We start from the raw sequence: 14328 nt of genomic DNA on the forward strand, positions 1-14328 counted from the left end.
GGATTTAATTAAGAAGGTACTTCAGCAGTTCTTTGACTAAGGACACCCAGAATCAGAACTGGCATACTGTTCCTTCATCCAACCACCTAAGATTTCTGTCTCTGGCCCCCACTGCATGACAGCTGAATTTACAGGAATGTAAGTGCCATCTGATTCAAGGATCCCTGATGCAGAACCCAATCTCAAACAGGAGGGGCTGCACTTCGTGAGCTCAGTATTTTGTATCCTTTGGATGCCATTCTTGGGCCGAAGGGAGAGAGTCTTATTTATTCATGTATCGTTTCTCTTTTACAGCGTATGTGTGAAAGAAAAAGCTGAGGGTGGGAGAAAAGCAGAAATCTTAGAGAATTCCACTGCTTGGAGACACAGCTCACCCAGATAGGACACAGCCTTATGCCTGGGATACAGTCTCAACCAAAGGGACAGGACATAGCCTCACCCTGCAAAAGAGCCTTTGTCCAGAGGACAGAACACAGCATCACTCTAGAAAATAGTCCTTACCCAAAGGACAGGATACAGTGTCACCTGAGAACACCATGGCTACAAATTTTAGCGACATTGTGAAGCAGGGCTATGTGAAAATGAAGAGCAGAAAACTTGGGGTAAGTGGCAGGAAAGGAACTCTCTTGCTCATTTTGGCACTTCATTTTCCTGTGGAAAGGGTTCAGTTTTATGAATCACTTCTTCTGAAAGGATTGGGTTTGGGATTTAAGATAAAGTTGCTTGAAAATGGAATGGAAAGGTATTAGGCACTCCAGGAAGGTGCTATAACTCTAAAGCTGGATCTCTTTGGACAATCAGCAGTTTACTTCAGTATATTATGTTATACAATTCTGAGGTTTCAGAGAATGCTGTCATGCAGAGGCATCGCTACAGGGTGGCAAGGGGGGGGCAAGGGCGCCCCAAAAGAATAGTTTGCCACCACAGTACAAGTGGTTATGGCTCCGACCTCCGCCATGCTTGCTGACTGCAATGTGCAGCAGTGGCAATAAAGGAGAGTGAAGCTGCGAGGCCTTCTATCTCAAATGCTGCTGCATGCTCTGCCAGTTCCGGTCCTGCTTCTCAAAACAGGAAGTGACTTTGAGGGGGGAGGGGGGGTTTGACCTTGATGGCAAAGCATGCAACAGCGTATGCGAGATAGAAGACCCTCTGCTTCACTCTCCTTTATTGCCACTGCTGCATGTTGTAGAAAGCAGCCACATGTGACGAGGCAATGGAGAGAAGAGTGGATATTGGATTGGGGAGAGAGGAAAGTGGAGAAGCTGGATTGGGGGAGGAAAGAAAGAAAGCAGATATGCTAGTTTGTGGGGATAAGGGTAGGGGATGCTGGACAAGGCCTGGCAGTAGGGTGACAGAGGACAGATGATGGGGAAGGAAGATACTGGCTTAAAGAGGGAGAAAAAGAAAAGAGATGTTGGATAGAGGGGGTGGAAATAGGGACATGATGAGGAATTCCAGATCCTGTGGGAAATAGAAAGAGATGATGGGGTGGGCACTAAGGAGGTGGGCAAGATGCTGAACCTAAACACTGGACAAAGTTGGGGGGGGGGGGGGAGAGAGAAGTTGCTGGATCAAGGAAGGATGGAAAAAAAGGGAATACTTGCTCAAGGGGAGAAGGAGAGATGGTAGACATGGGGATAAAAGGCAAGGCCACTGAGAGGGGGAGCGGGGGGACCAAGATTCCCCTGGCCTGGCCTCCAAGGGGGCTGGCACCAGGTAAGATCCAGCATCTTTCCCTCCTTTCCAATCCCCCGGTCCTCTACTTGCCTGGAGTCACTGAATAGTAGGCAGCAGTGATCGATAGACACTGTTCTGCCCGCCACAGGTCCTTCTTCCTGTCGCATCCCACCTATGCGGAAACAGGAAGTTACTTCACTGTCTTCACAGGAGACGGGACATGGCAGGAAGAAGGACACATGGCCTGCAGTGTCTCTTGATTGCTGCTGCCTGCCATTCAATGATTCCAGGAAAGTAGAAGACCAGGAGGCATGGCAGGGGAGGTAGGGGCAGTGGCTGGCCCCTTAACATTATTTATTATTTGTCCCAGGCCTGGCTTTGTCACGCACTGACCCTAAGAATAGGTTAACAAGGGAAATGTTGAATTGGAATGGGGAAGAGAGGAGGTACTGGAACTAGATGAGGGAGATGCTAGCTTAGAGGAGAGAAAGCGTGAGGAGATGCTGGATTGGGCAGGGAGAAAAAAAGGGACATGGGGGTATAGAGACATAAAAAGAGAATGCTGGACATGGGATTTAGGGTGCAAGGAAATGCTAGATATGAGATGAGTAGGAAGACAGAGGGAAGACACTGGACATGGAGGGAGTCAGAAGACAAAGGGGAGATGCTAGACATTGGAGGGGAATAGGGACAGGGAGGAGGAGGGGGATGCTGGACATGGGGAGAATAGGGAGAAAGGAGAGATCCTGACAGGGAGAGAAAGAGAAATGGAGGGAGATGCTGAGCACAGGTGGGTGGGTGGGCAGGATGTGTGGTGATGGAGAAATGCTAGATGAAGGTGGAACAAGAAATGTACAATGGGTAATTTTTTCAGTGGCTGAAACTAGTTGGCAGGATTTTTTATGCATAGTAATTCCTTGGGATTTATAAGTGGCAATTCTATAAATTGTTACCAAGATTTAGGCACCCCAATGTCATGTGCTTAGGAGTGGCCTAGTGGTTAGAGCACTGGTCTTGCAATCCAGAGGTGGCTGGTTCAAATCCCACAACTTAGATTATGAGCCCTCCTGGGACAGAGAAATATCCAGAGTACCTGAATGTAACTCACCTTGAGCTACTACTGAAAAAGGTATGAGCAAAATCTAAATAAATAAAATAATTCTATAATGGCACCAAGATTCCATTAGAGAATACTATTGTAAGCTGATATTTGGTGTGCCCAAGTGAGGTGCTAACAGTTATGCCAAGTCAATGGCTGTTGTAACTGATGGCTCCTAATTGCAAAGTGTGCATAACTTATAGTATTCTATAAATTATGTGTGTATCTTAGAAACATGCCCATAACCTGCCTATATTCCACCCATTTACATGGTAAGCAGGGCAGATCTTAGCAATTGTGGGGCCCTGTGCAGACCACTTCAATGGGGCCCCTCTTTCCCTGCTCTGCCCCCTACATAGCCCCTCCCTTACTTAGTCCCGGCCCTGTTAACAAGGTTTTTAAAATGTATTTAAAAAAACTAAAATCCACTCAATCCATACCTTAACATGCATCTAGTACGTTTCAGCAGAGAGTGGCAGGCAGCGGCAGCGATTTTCATATCCCATCGGCCGCTGAACCAGGAGCCTCCTCGCTGCTGCGTCCTGCCCTTGAGGAAGCAGGAAGTGACATCAAAAGGGGGGCGGGGTGCAACAGTGAGGAGGCTCTGGGTTTCACGGCCGATAGGATATGAAAATCGCTGCCGTTGCCTGCTGCTCTCTGCTGAAACATGGATGCACGTTAAGGCATGGAGCAGGGAAGTGTTCCAAAATAAGGGGACAGACACACCAGGGATGTGGGGTCCCTAGGAGCATGAGGCCTGTGCTAAGGCCCCTGTTCCTCCCGCCTAAGACTAGCCCTGACGGTAAGCGATTTTGGCACATATGTTATAGAATAGCACCTAAAGGTTATATGTATAATTGCCAGTAAGTGACACCAATCAAGTGTGTAAGTGCTATTATTCTATAACTTAAGCACACAACTGGCAACTTTCTTTACACACGAATTTTATAGAATTGCCCTTACTGTGTATTTTGTAGCTTATTAAAGGTGTAGAATTATGATGTATGGAAATGTCACTTTGGCTTGCCTCCCTGGTGCCACCCCAAATATTTCTGTCTAGAGATGCCACTGCTACACTGGGAGGGGTGGAATGGAAATGTGGTTTCAGAACTGAGGAAAGAAGAGTTGCAATATTTGAGAAATAATGGCCTTTCTTGATAAGTAGTGCTGTTCATAAGGCACTGAGGGCAATGCAAACTGTAATGTGCATCCAGTATCAGACCTGCTTGTTGTCTAATGTTCAAAAAATGTATCAATAGTTAGAATGGAGAATGTCAAGATTGGGGGGGGGGGGGTGATGGCAGGGTCAGCCAGCATCCACCCAGGGTGGTAGAATTTGGGGAGAAGCGTCATGGCTCCAGTGCGAGAGAGCCTTCCCATTACTGTTGCCCCATACCTCCTAGAAGAGTGAAAGTCTGTGGGACCAATAAATGCAGGCCATGCTCAAGCACTATTGTGTCTCAGACCCCTCCAAGGCAGGCCTCTTGTCAGGGAGTTGGGGTGGGGGGGGAGCATTTCAGCCCAGGCAGGTACTTACAGAGTCTGTATGGCACTAACTATTTTAATCTTGGAGCTGGTACAGTAGCAGCAAGCCCCGAAGAGGTGAGGGAGTGGTGATACTGGATGGGAAGCGGGAGTAAGGAGAGGAAGAGGAGATGAAATGCCTGCCAATTGAGGGGGGGGGGGGGGAAGAGAAAGATATGTTAACCACTTTGGTCAGAGGGGCTAGGGAGGAGAAGGGTTCTGCCACCTTGGGGGGGGGGGAGTAGAGAAAGGAGGAGGAAATGCTGGCCACCTTGGAGTGGGGTAGGGACAGGAAGGGGAGGGTTGAAAGTGGAAGGCAAGGTACTGGCACCTGGATGGGTGTAGAGAAGGGAAGGTATATGCTGAACTATGGGAGAGGTTTGTGTGTAGGGCCTTGAGCTACATGCTAGCAGGCCCTCCAATCCCTCCACACAGACCACCCGAACCCGAGTCCCCACCGCAGGAGCCCTGACTCCCCCACCTCAAGCAAGCGACACAGTGGCTGGAGGTCAGTGACCCCCCTCTCCCCAGTGTCTGCGATGGAGGCGGGAGTAGCACACACCCCTCCTCTTCCAGTTCCGACTTCAAAATGGCGGTGCCCTGCCTAGTGCATCCTGAGATGCACTGGGCAGGGCTTCCCTATTGTGTCACTGTTGGGGGGTGGCAGGCCATCAGGACCAAGGATGGTGGAGGTCCAGGGGGTCCCAGGTACCTCCATCTCCTGCGTTTGACAGCTCCAGGCTTTTGACAGCCTAGACCTGTCAAGCTAGTGAGGGAGGATTCCTCCCACACTTTATGTCTAAATTTGCATACTATTAGCTCTGATCATAGGGGCGTTATAGCCCAGCACTGTTCCAGCACTATTTTTAGAGCACTGTTTGGAACAGCATGGGTCTTCTGATCATCGGCACCAAAGTGAGAGAATAGTCAGCTTGTAGAACCAACCAGCTAAAACCACACAAATAAGATGACCCAACACGGCAGGGCTTCCCTATTATGTCACTGTTGGGGGGGTCATGGGGTGGCATTAGGTTATCAGGACCAATGATGGTGGAGGTCCAGGGGTCCCATGTACCTCCATCTCCTGTGTTTGACAGCTCCAGGCTTTTGACAGCCTAGACCTGTCAAACTAGTGAGGGAGGATTCCTCCCACACTTTACGCCTAAATTTGCATGCTATTAGCTCTGATCATAGGGGCATTATAGCCCAACACTGTTCCAGCGCTGTTTGGAACAGCGTGGGGCTTCTGATCATTGGCACCAAAGTGAGGGATAGTCAGCTTGTAGAACCAATCAGCTAAAACCACACAAATAAGATGACCCAACACGGCCATGTTTAGCAGAAATGATGCCTGCATCAGGGGTAGTACAGGGTTGGATGAATAGGTCAGCTATAGAGCAGGTGTTTTTTGCAACATTTATTATTATTACCTACCTTCAGAGACAAGGTGTTTTGAGGGGTTTTTTTTCATGTTATGAGACCCCTGACGCAGACATATTTGCCAAAACACGGCCATGTTGGGTCATCTTATTTGTGTGGTTTTTGGTGCTTGGAATAAAGACTATTTGGTTTTACAAGCTGACTCCATCCCCTCACTTTGTTTACCAGCTCAGATAACTGAATAAATAGGACCAAATAAAAACACAGACCTACCTTTATGTGGTTCAGTTAAATGCCGAATATCGCACTCCACCGGCTATGTTTTTGCTGTCTTCGTATACCTGAAAATTCAATGCTGGAGCCCAGACATGGCCTGGCATTGAATTTCTGTGTATAATGCTGTCGGCGGTAAGCAAAACACTGATTACTGCTGGTTGAATATCGGGCCCTTAATGTTAATTTATCAGGAGGATATACCTTTGGTCCAATGTCTGTTTCTTATATGACACAGGAAGCTCTACCTGTTTGCCACAGACAAGCGAAGTGTTTGTATTTTATATCCTCATTTGTTATGAAGTGAAGTCTTTCAAAGGAAGACATATCTTGCTGTGATTGTTATCTGACCCCTGACGCAGGCATTCGCCGAAACACGGGCCATGTCAGGTCATTGAATAAAGTAGGTCTTTTGTCTTTGGCTCCACCTTGTGGTTCCATGGCAGCCCTATACACTTCTTCTGCTTCACGATTGATTGTGTTGTCACCTCTGAACCACTTGTCAGTAACTTTCCCAGCCAACATATATCTCTCTGGCACAACTTTAAACCATGGTATATATATATTTTTATATATTTTTAAAAATATTGTTTAAGTTTGCAATTAATTCACAAGTAACCACACTTGTACAGGAAAAAAGAAAATAAATAGAATAACAAAAATAACAAAAATTGAGAAGAAGAAAATTGAGAAAAATAAATGACCCTCACTTCCAGTCCACGATTTGAGGGTTTCCAAGACACAAATCAAAGGAAATTACTCAAGGAAATAGTATGGAGAAGCGATGATCCATATTTATAGTGAGTTAACGAGCCTTTTCAACCAAAGATGGAGAACTAGGCACATTGATGGATACACTTGAAAAGCTAGAGGACTGCTGCTAAATAGTCATCACTTCATCTGGGGTTCTTTGTATGTGGCCCCCCTTTCACCTGGCTAGTCAAATTGAGAGGCATATTTGAGTTAGGTGAGGTAAGCAGGCATCCTGTGCTCCCTGGGTTCTTCATGAATAGGACTAAATAAAATATTTCAGCCCTAGGCTTCTAAGGTTGTCTGGCACAAGTTCCCATTTAAAGACCAAAAAAGCTTATACAACACACCAGTTTGGGTGCTTAGAAAGAGGAATGGCCAGCAGGAAAAAGGAGGTGATAGTGCCTTTGTATGTCTCTGGTGAGACCCTATTTAGAGTACTTGTGCAATTCTGGAGACAGCACCTTCAAAAAGATATAAACAGGATGGAGTTGGTCCAGAAGATGGCTATTAAAAAGGTCAGTGGTCTTTATCATAAAGTATATAGAGAGACTCATAGACCTGAATACCTTGGAAAAAAAGACGAAAGAGGAGAGATATGATTGAGACATTCAAATATCTCTAGGCATAAATGCACAGGAGGCAGGTCTCTTTCAAATGAAAGAAAGCTCTGGAACGAGAGGGCATAAGATGAAATTGAAGGGGGATAGACTCAAAAGTAATCTAAGGAAATACTTCTTTATGGAAAGGGTAGTGGATGTGTGGAACGACCTCCCAGTGGAGGTGATGGAGATGAGGACTGTATTTGAATTCAAGAAAGCATGGGATAGGCATGTGGGACCTCTTGGGGGGGAGGAAGAGAAAGCGGATGATATGGATGGGCAGTCTGGATAGGCCATATGGCCTTTATCTGCCATCATTTTCTCAATTTTATGTTTCAAAACACACTTCAAATAGACATCAGCAGTCTTCTGTTGAATTTTGACATAGAAGACTTTTCTCTTGGGGACCAGTCTACCAAATGCCTGGCAAAAGAGAAATCTTCTAATATAACACTGAAAGAGCAATTGTGTAAAGAAGGCGCTATTATGTGCCAAATACATGTGTAAATGACTAGAATACTGGTATAGCTACATGTATGTGTGTACATATATGCATAAACTCCAAATATCCACTATATGCTTGTGAGGGAATGAGTGATGTGGAGGGGCATAATCGAATGGCGCTGGCCAAATAGTTGGCCAGCCATCTTCGGGGTTGGCGCCGCAGGGGGCGGAGCCAACCGTATTTTCAAAATATGGTTCGGGCCGGCTAAATCGATCACCGGGTGTAGAGGAGATGGCTGGCTTCGCTTTTCAGCCATAATGGAAACCGGGCCCAGCCATCTCAACCCCGGCGAAATGCAAGGCATTTGGTCGTGGGAGGAGCCAGCATTTGTAGTGCACTGGCCCCCCTCACATGCCAGGACACCAACCGGGCACCCTAGGGGGCACTTCTAAAAATTAAAAAAAATGGCTCCCAGGTACATAGCTCCCTTACCTTGTGTGCTGAGCCCCCCAAATCCTACTACTCACAACTCTACACCACTACCGTAGCCCTAAGGGGTGAAGGGGAGCACCTACATGTGGGTACAGTGGGTTTTGGGGGGGTATGGAGGGATCCCATTTACCACCACAAGTGTAACAGGTAGGGGGGATGGGCCTGGGTCCACCTGCCTGAAGTGCACTGCACACACTAAAACTGCTCAAGGGACCTGCATACTGCTGTCAGGGAGCTGGGTATGATATTTCAGGCTGGCATAGAGGCTGGCAAAAAAGTTTTTTTTTTTGGGTGGGAGGGGGTTGGTGACCACTGGGGGAGTAAGGAGAGGTGATCCACGATTCCCTCCAGTGGTCAGTTGGGGCTCCTTTGTGAACCTTGGTCGTGAAAAAAAAGGGACCAAGTAAAGCCGGCGAAATGCTCGTCAAGCCTGGCTTTTTTTTTCCATTATCGAGCGAAGCCGGCCATCTCGTGAGCACGCCCCTGTCCCGCTCCCGTCCTGCCCCGCCCTGCCTTCACTACCCTACTGACATGCCCCCTTGAAGTTTTGCCAGCTCCACGACGGAAAGCAGTTGGTGCTGGCCAAAATCATCTTTCGATTATACCGATTTGGCCGGGTTCAGGAGATCGCCGGCCATCTCCCAATTTGTGTCGGAAGATAGCCGGGTATCTCTTTCGAAAATGAGCTGAATAGGGACAGGAAACACTCCATCACTGGTGCAGTTTAGCCCCCTTTTGGCAGGTGGCGCTAGTCTGCCAAGGTGGAGGCTGAGGTTAATATAGTTCAACTACCTTGCAGTTGGTGGTGCTAGTCTGCGGAGGCAGAGGCTGATCCTATCAGAGGGGCGGGGCTCAAGCCAGGATGGCATTAAAAGCCCTGAGGCTGAATGGATCATGGAAGCCTCAATACAAAGATTTCAAGGAGAAAGAGCGAACAGGAGGCTCCAATACAGAGATTTCCAAGCAAGCGAGCAAGTAAGCAGTAACCTGAGCTTGGAGGATTCCCAGGATCATGCAATTATCAGCAGGTCAAGTCAAGGAGGTAGAAGTGCCCTTGAACTTCAGAGTTAAGAACTGACTGTATATTAGGTTCCAGGAATGTGCTTGACAGACTTTACTAAAAGTGAGATAACAATTGATGCTTCGTGCTGGAGATTACATCTACTGACACGAAGCATCAATTGTTATCAACTGTCTTGCGGTAGGGTTCCCTGAAGAAGAATATCGAAACGGGACCATTGGAATCAACACACAAGCTGGAGTACACTTTGTAAAGATAAGTGTTTTTGTGCCCTTTAAAAAATAATAATAATGATGATGTTTCAAGAGTAAAGTATATGTAACGAGATTCTATCAGGTTTAAGCACAAAATAAAAAATACAAAAAATTAATTTTTTTTACAGGGGTTTTTCTAGTCGATGATGACTTTTTGTGGGTGCAACAAAATTCTTGGATAATAAGTTGCCACATTAGTTGAGACTTTTCCCCCTTTTTTCTAAATATAGACACCATAATACTGCCTGTTGGGTTTTTTTGAGATATCACAGTTAGAGAGCAGTAATTGTTGATCTGTGCATGATCTTTTGGTTTATTAAAATAGCCACGGACAGGCATAAGTGGCCTCTTATAAGAGGCCACTTATGCCTGTCCGTGGCTATTTTAATAAACCAAAAGATCATTATTATCAACAATGTAAAAGTATCTGCATTGTTCACATGACATATATTTTGAGGGTAGGCATATGCATGAACAGAGTTTGGGCAAAGTACAGGTGGAACATACAAGCATGTGCATACATTATAAAATACCATGATTTACGCACGTGCTTGCAAATATCTTGCCTCCCTTCAAATCAAAACACATGTTTTTCAGCCATTTTTAGAGTAACTCATACTGATCTAGAGGAGTCCGGTGTCAGCAACCTTTATGCCCTAAGGCACCAATGCTCAGAAGCAAACGCGAGCGCAAGAGGCCATTAGTGCCGGACTAGCACCCATATAAACTAGTGCACAATGCTCAGAGGCTCGGAGCATGGTGGTTCCTTGGCTGCTCTTTTCTTGTTCCCTAAATTGCTGCTGCAGCTTTGTTGTGCCTCTCTTGTTTCCCCCCCCCCCCCCTTCCAATCCCCCATTTTCTTTAATCTTAGCTCCTCAAGCACCTCACACATAATCAAGCCCCTTCCCCTTGCCCAGAACCCACCTCTCCCCCTGCCTCCCCCCCAACAGCCTACCCACCCCAGGATCTACCTGCAGGTGAGCCCTGGTTGTCTAATATTCCAAGATGGGAGTGTCCCCCTCTGCTCCCCTCCCATCTTGTGCCGGCTTCAAAATGGCATCGATACCCCTAGCGGTAGTTTTGCATTTCTGATACTATTGGTCAGCCTAATGTCGGTGCCAAGGGTTGGCCAGTGGGGGTGGGGGTTTAGGTTGGGTGATACTCTCAGGGATGGTGGTTGTCATCAGAGGTTTGGGTTGTGATCAGTGGGGTCGAGGTGGTTTGCCACAAGCTGTTGGTTTTTTTCTTTCTTTTTGTCTGGGGCAGCAGCTGCAGTCAACACTAAAGAAAAATAGCTTGAAACAAAAATGTATCAAATCAAAACCAAGAAAAGAAGAACTGCAAATGACACCGAAAACTAAACATATTTTTTTAGGCTGCACACCCCTAATATAGGGTATGACAGCCAACTTCTCACCACCCAGGAAAAGGATTTAGGTGTCATTGTTGATGATAAGTTGAAATTCTCTGCTCAGTGTGCAGCAGTGACTAAGAAAGGAAATTAAATGCTAGGAATTATAAGGAAAGGAATGGAGAGCAAAACTGACAATATCATAATGCTTTTCTATCACTCCATGGTGCGACTGCACCTCAAATATCGTGTGCAATTCTGATAAGTTCATCTCAAAAAAGACGTGGAGGGGCATTTTCAAAAGGAATGTCCAAATTCGGAGGCGGGGAAAAGGTCATTTTCAAAAAAAGATGGACATCCAGCTTTCGTTTCAAAAATACCAAGGACGTCCTTGGATTTGGATGTCTTTGAGTTTCAGCGATTTTTGAAACCAAAGACGTCCAAGTCTAAAATGTCCAAATGCAAGCCATTTGGATTTGGGAGGAGCCAGCATTTGTAGTACACTGGTCCCCCTGACATGCCAGGACAGCAATCGGGCACCCTAGGGGGCACTGCAGTGGACTTCATAAAATGCTCCCAGGTACATAGCTCCCTTACCTTGTGTGCTGAGCCCCCCCAAACCTCCCCCAAACCCACTATCCCCAACTGTACACCACTACTATAGCCCATATGGGTGAAGGGGGCACCTATATGTGGGTACAGAGGGTTTCTGGTGGGTTTTGGAGGGCTTTCTGTTTCCTCCACAAATGTAACAGGTAGGGGGGGTATGGGCCTGGATCCATCTGTCTGAAGTGCACTGCACCCACTAAAACTGCTCCAGGGACCTGGTTGCGCTGTCATGGACCTGAGTATGACATCTGAGACTGGCATAGAGGCTGGCACGTAATATTTTTAATGATGTTTTTTGAGGGTGGGAGGGGGTTAGTGACCACTGGGGTAGTAATGGGAGGTCATCCCCAATTCCCTCCAGTGGTCATCTGGTCATTTTGGGCACCTTTTTGTGCCTTATTCGTAATAAAAACAGGTGTGGGTGAAAACATCCAAGTTTTAGTCTTGGACATCTCTGCTTTTTTCCATTATGGCTCAAAGATGTCCAAGTCTTAGGAACGCCCAAGTCCCGCCTTCACCACGCCTCCGATACGTCCCCCTCAGATTTGGACGACCTTGCAATGGACTTCCGCTAGAGATGTCCAAAATCGGGTTTTGATTATACCGATTTGAACGTCTCTGAGAGATGGACATCCAAGTGCCGATTTATGTTGAAAGATGGATGTCCATATCTTTCGAAAATGAGCCTGATAGTGAAATTAAAAAAGGATCAGAGAAGGGTGACCAAAATGATAAAGGAGATGGGACATCTTCTCTAAGAAGAAATGCTAAAAAGGCTAGGCCTCTTCAGTTTGGAGAAGAAACAGCGGAGGGGAGATATGATAGAGGTCTATAAAATACTAAGTGGCAGGTAGACATGAATTGCTTGTTTACTTTTTCCAAAAATACTAGGACTAGGGCACACTCAATTAAGCTACTAAATAATAAATTTAAAACAAATCAGAGAAAATATTTCTTCACTCAGCATGTAATTAAACTCTGAAATTTGTTGCCAGAGAATGTAGTAAAAGTGGTTAAATTAGCAGGGTTTTAAAAAGTTTTGGACAAGTTATTTTTGCTTCTAAATTTTCTTGATTGATTATTCCTTGATTGATTATTCCTGGGATAAGCAGCATAAAATCTGCTGGGATCGTGCTATGTACTTGTGAACTGGATTGGCCGTTGCTGGAAACAGGATATTGGGCTTGATGGACTTTGCTCTGACCCAGTATAGCAATGCTTAAGCACTTATGTACCAGCCCTAGGGATGCTGCAAGTGATGGTGTAAGGCATGGTTTTGGATAGTTACATTAGTATTTTATAAAGAAATGTAGGTGAGTATATTTCTTTATCAAACAGACTTAAAAATGATGCCTGAATTAGAGCTTTTCATATGTACTGTGCTATAGAATTACCCCGTGCATGTCTGGACACCTCTTTTAATGTATGTATATCCAAAAGTAATTTAATAAGAGCCTAGCTGAGTGTGTAAAATGCAGTTCTACACTCTCAAGTCACTTAGAAAATTATCCTCATAGGGGAAATTTTTGAAACTTGCAACAGGGCATACAGACATAGGAGTACATTGTAGCCATGGCTCTGCAAGTGTATTTTCAAGGGGGATTCCCCATGGAGTTTGCTTTTAAAAGTTCAGGCTGGTCCATAGTACCTGTGCACTGACATACCTGCTTTAAAGCAGATACAAAGCATGTGTGTAAAAATATATTCAGGAATTTAATGATGAAATCCCCACATGTATTTTCCTTCTCCTTATTTAACTCTGCACCTTTTTCTCAGAGGTGCTGGTATTTTACCTGCCCGGGAGGGGGTGGGGGGGGGGGGGGGGGGTGGCACAATTTCAAAATAAGACTTTGATGTAGATAAACCTCTGTTTAAATGTTCTGAAATTTTTCCCCACTGAGGGTAACTTTGTAAAGGATTTTCCATGTGTAGATCTTGTTTGCCATAAGTAAAGGCCTTCTTGAAAATTGTTGTGGTGCTCTACCTGCTTATAAGTACATGTGGCAACAAGACAGCGTGTACTGATATGCACTCCATGTGTAGGCATTCCCGTGGGTGTAGTTTGGGCAGTGCAGGGGTGGTGTTGCAATGTACATTTGTATTTTATGAAATATGCAAGTACATGCATAGAATGCACACACACATAACATGCACACACACATTTTTTTGGGAGCAGGTATAGCATAGTAACGTAGTAGATGATGGCAGATAAAGACCTGCAAGGCCCATCAAGTCTGCCTATCAAGATAAACTCATTACATAAGGTATGATGCGATAAAAATGGGTTTATCGGGGGTCACGTGATGCTCTAGGGAGAGAAAGACGTGTTCCCGCGTCCTCCTAGGCCCCGACTTCAATAATTATAATTAAGCACTGAAAAAACGAAACAAAAGAACCTAGAGAAGCGCAACAGCAGAGGGTAGGCATATGGAAAGATATTTAAACTCGCCACAACCAGCCATGACGAGCAGGTCCGTGAAAAAAGACAGAGAAAATTCGAAGGCGGCAAGCAGCGTGGAAGACGGCCAGAAAGCAGGCAGCAGCGGTTCGTTCACGGAGGAGCAATTGAGACAATTAACAGAAGCTGTGAGTGTCGCGTTGGACCAAAAATTAGAAAAACTATACTCGCAAGTATCTAATTTAGAGACACAAGCGGCGGATGCGGAAAAAAGACTGGGGGAGCTTGAACGCCGGGTTTCGGAGGCAGAAGATGTGGCGGGACCTGAAGCGCAGAAAGCGGACAAAATGGCCGCCGCATTGGTAACCTTGCAGGCCAAAGTAGATGACCTAGAAAACAGGTCGCGTCGTGGAAATCTGCGTATTGTGGGGCTCCCCGAAACAGTGCCAGATA

The 14328-nt window shown here is 45.9% G+C and overlaps 1 protein-coding gene across 1 annotated transcript in view; it reads left to right on the top strand.

Moving 5' to 3' along the window:
- Positions 1-536: 536 nt before the first annotated feature.
- DOK4 (docking protein 4) overlaps positions 537-14328 on the top strand; it is a 74361-nt gene continuing 60569 nt past the window's right edge. Inside the window, exon 1 of the mRNA XM_030204915.1 lies at positions 537-602. Coding sequence (XP_030060775.1) covers positions 537-602 — 66 coding nt within the window. The remainder of the gene's footprint in view (positions 603-14328) is intronic.

This window comes from Microcaecilia unicolor, chromosome 5 (assembly GCF_901765095.1).
Source record: "Microcaecilia unicolor chromosome 5, aMicUni1.1, whole genome shotgun sequence".
In the NCBI taxonomy this organism is placed as follows: Eukaryota; Metazoa; Chordata; class Amphibia; order Gymnophiona; family Siphonopidae; genus Microcaecilia; species Microcaecilia unicolor.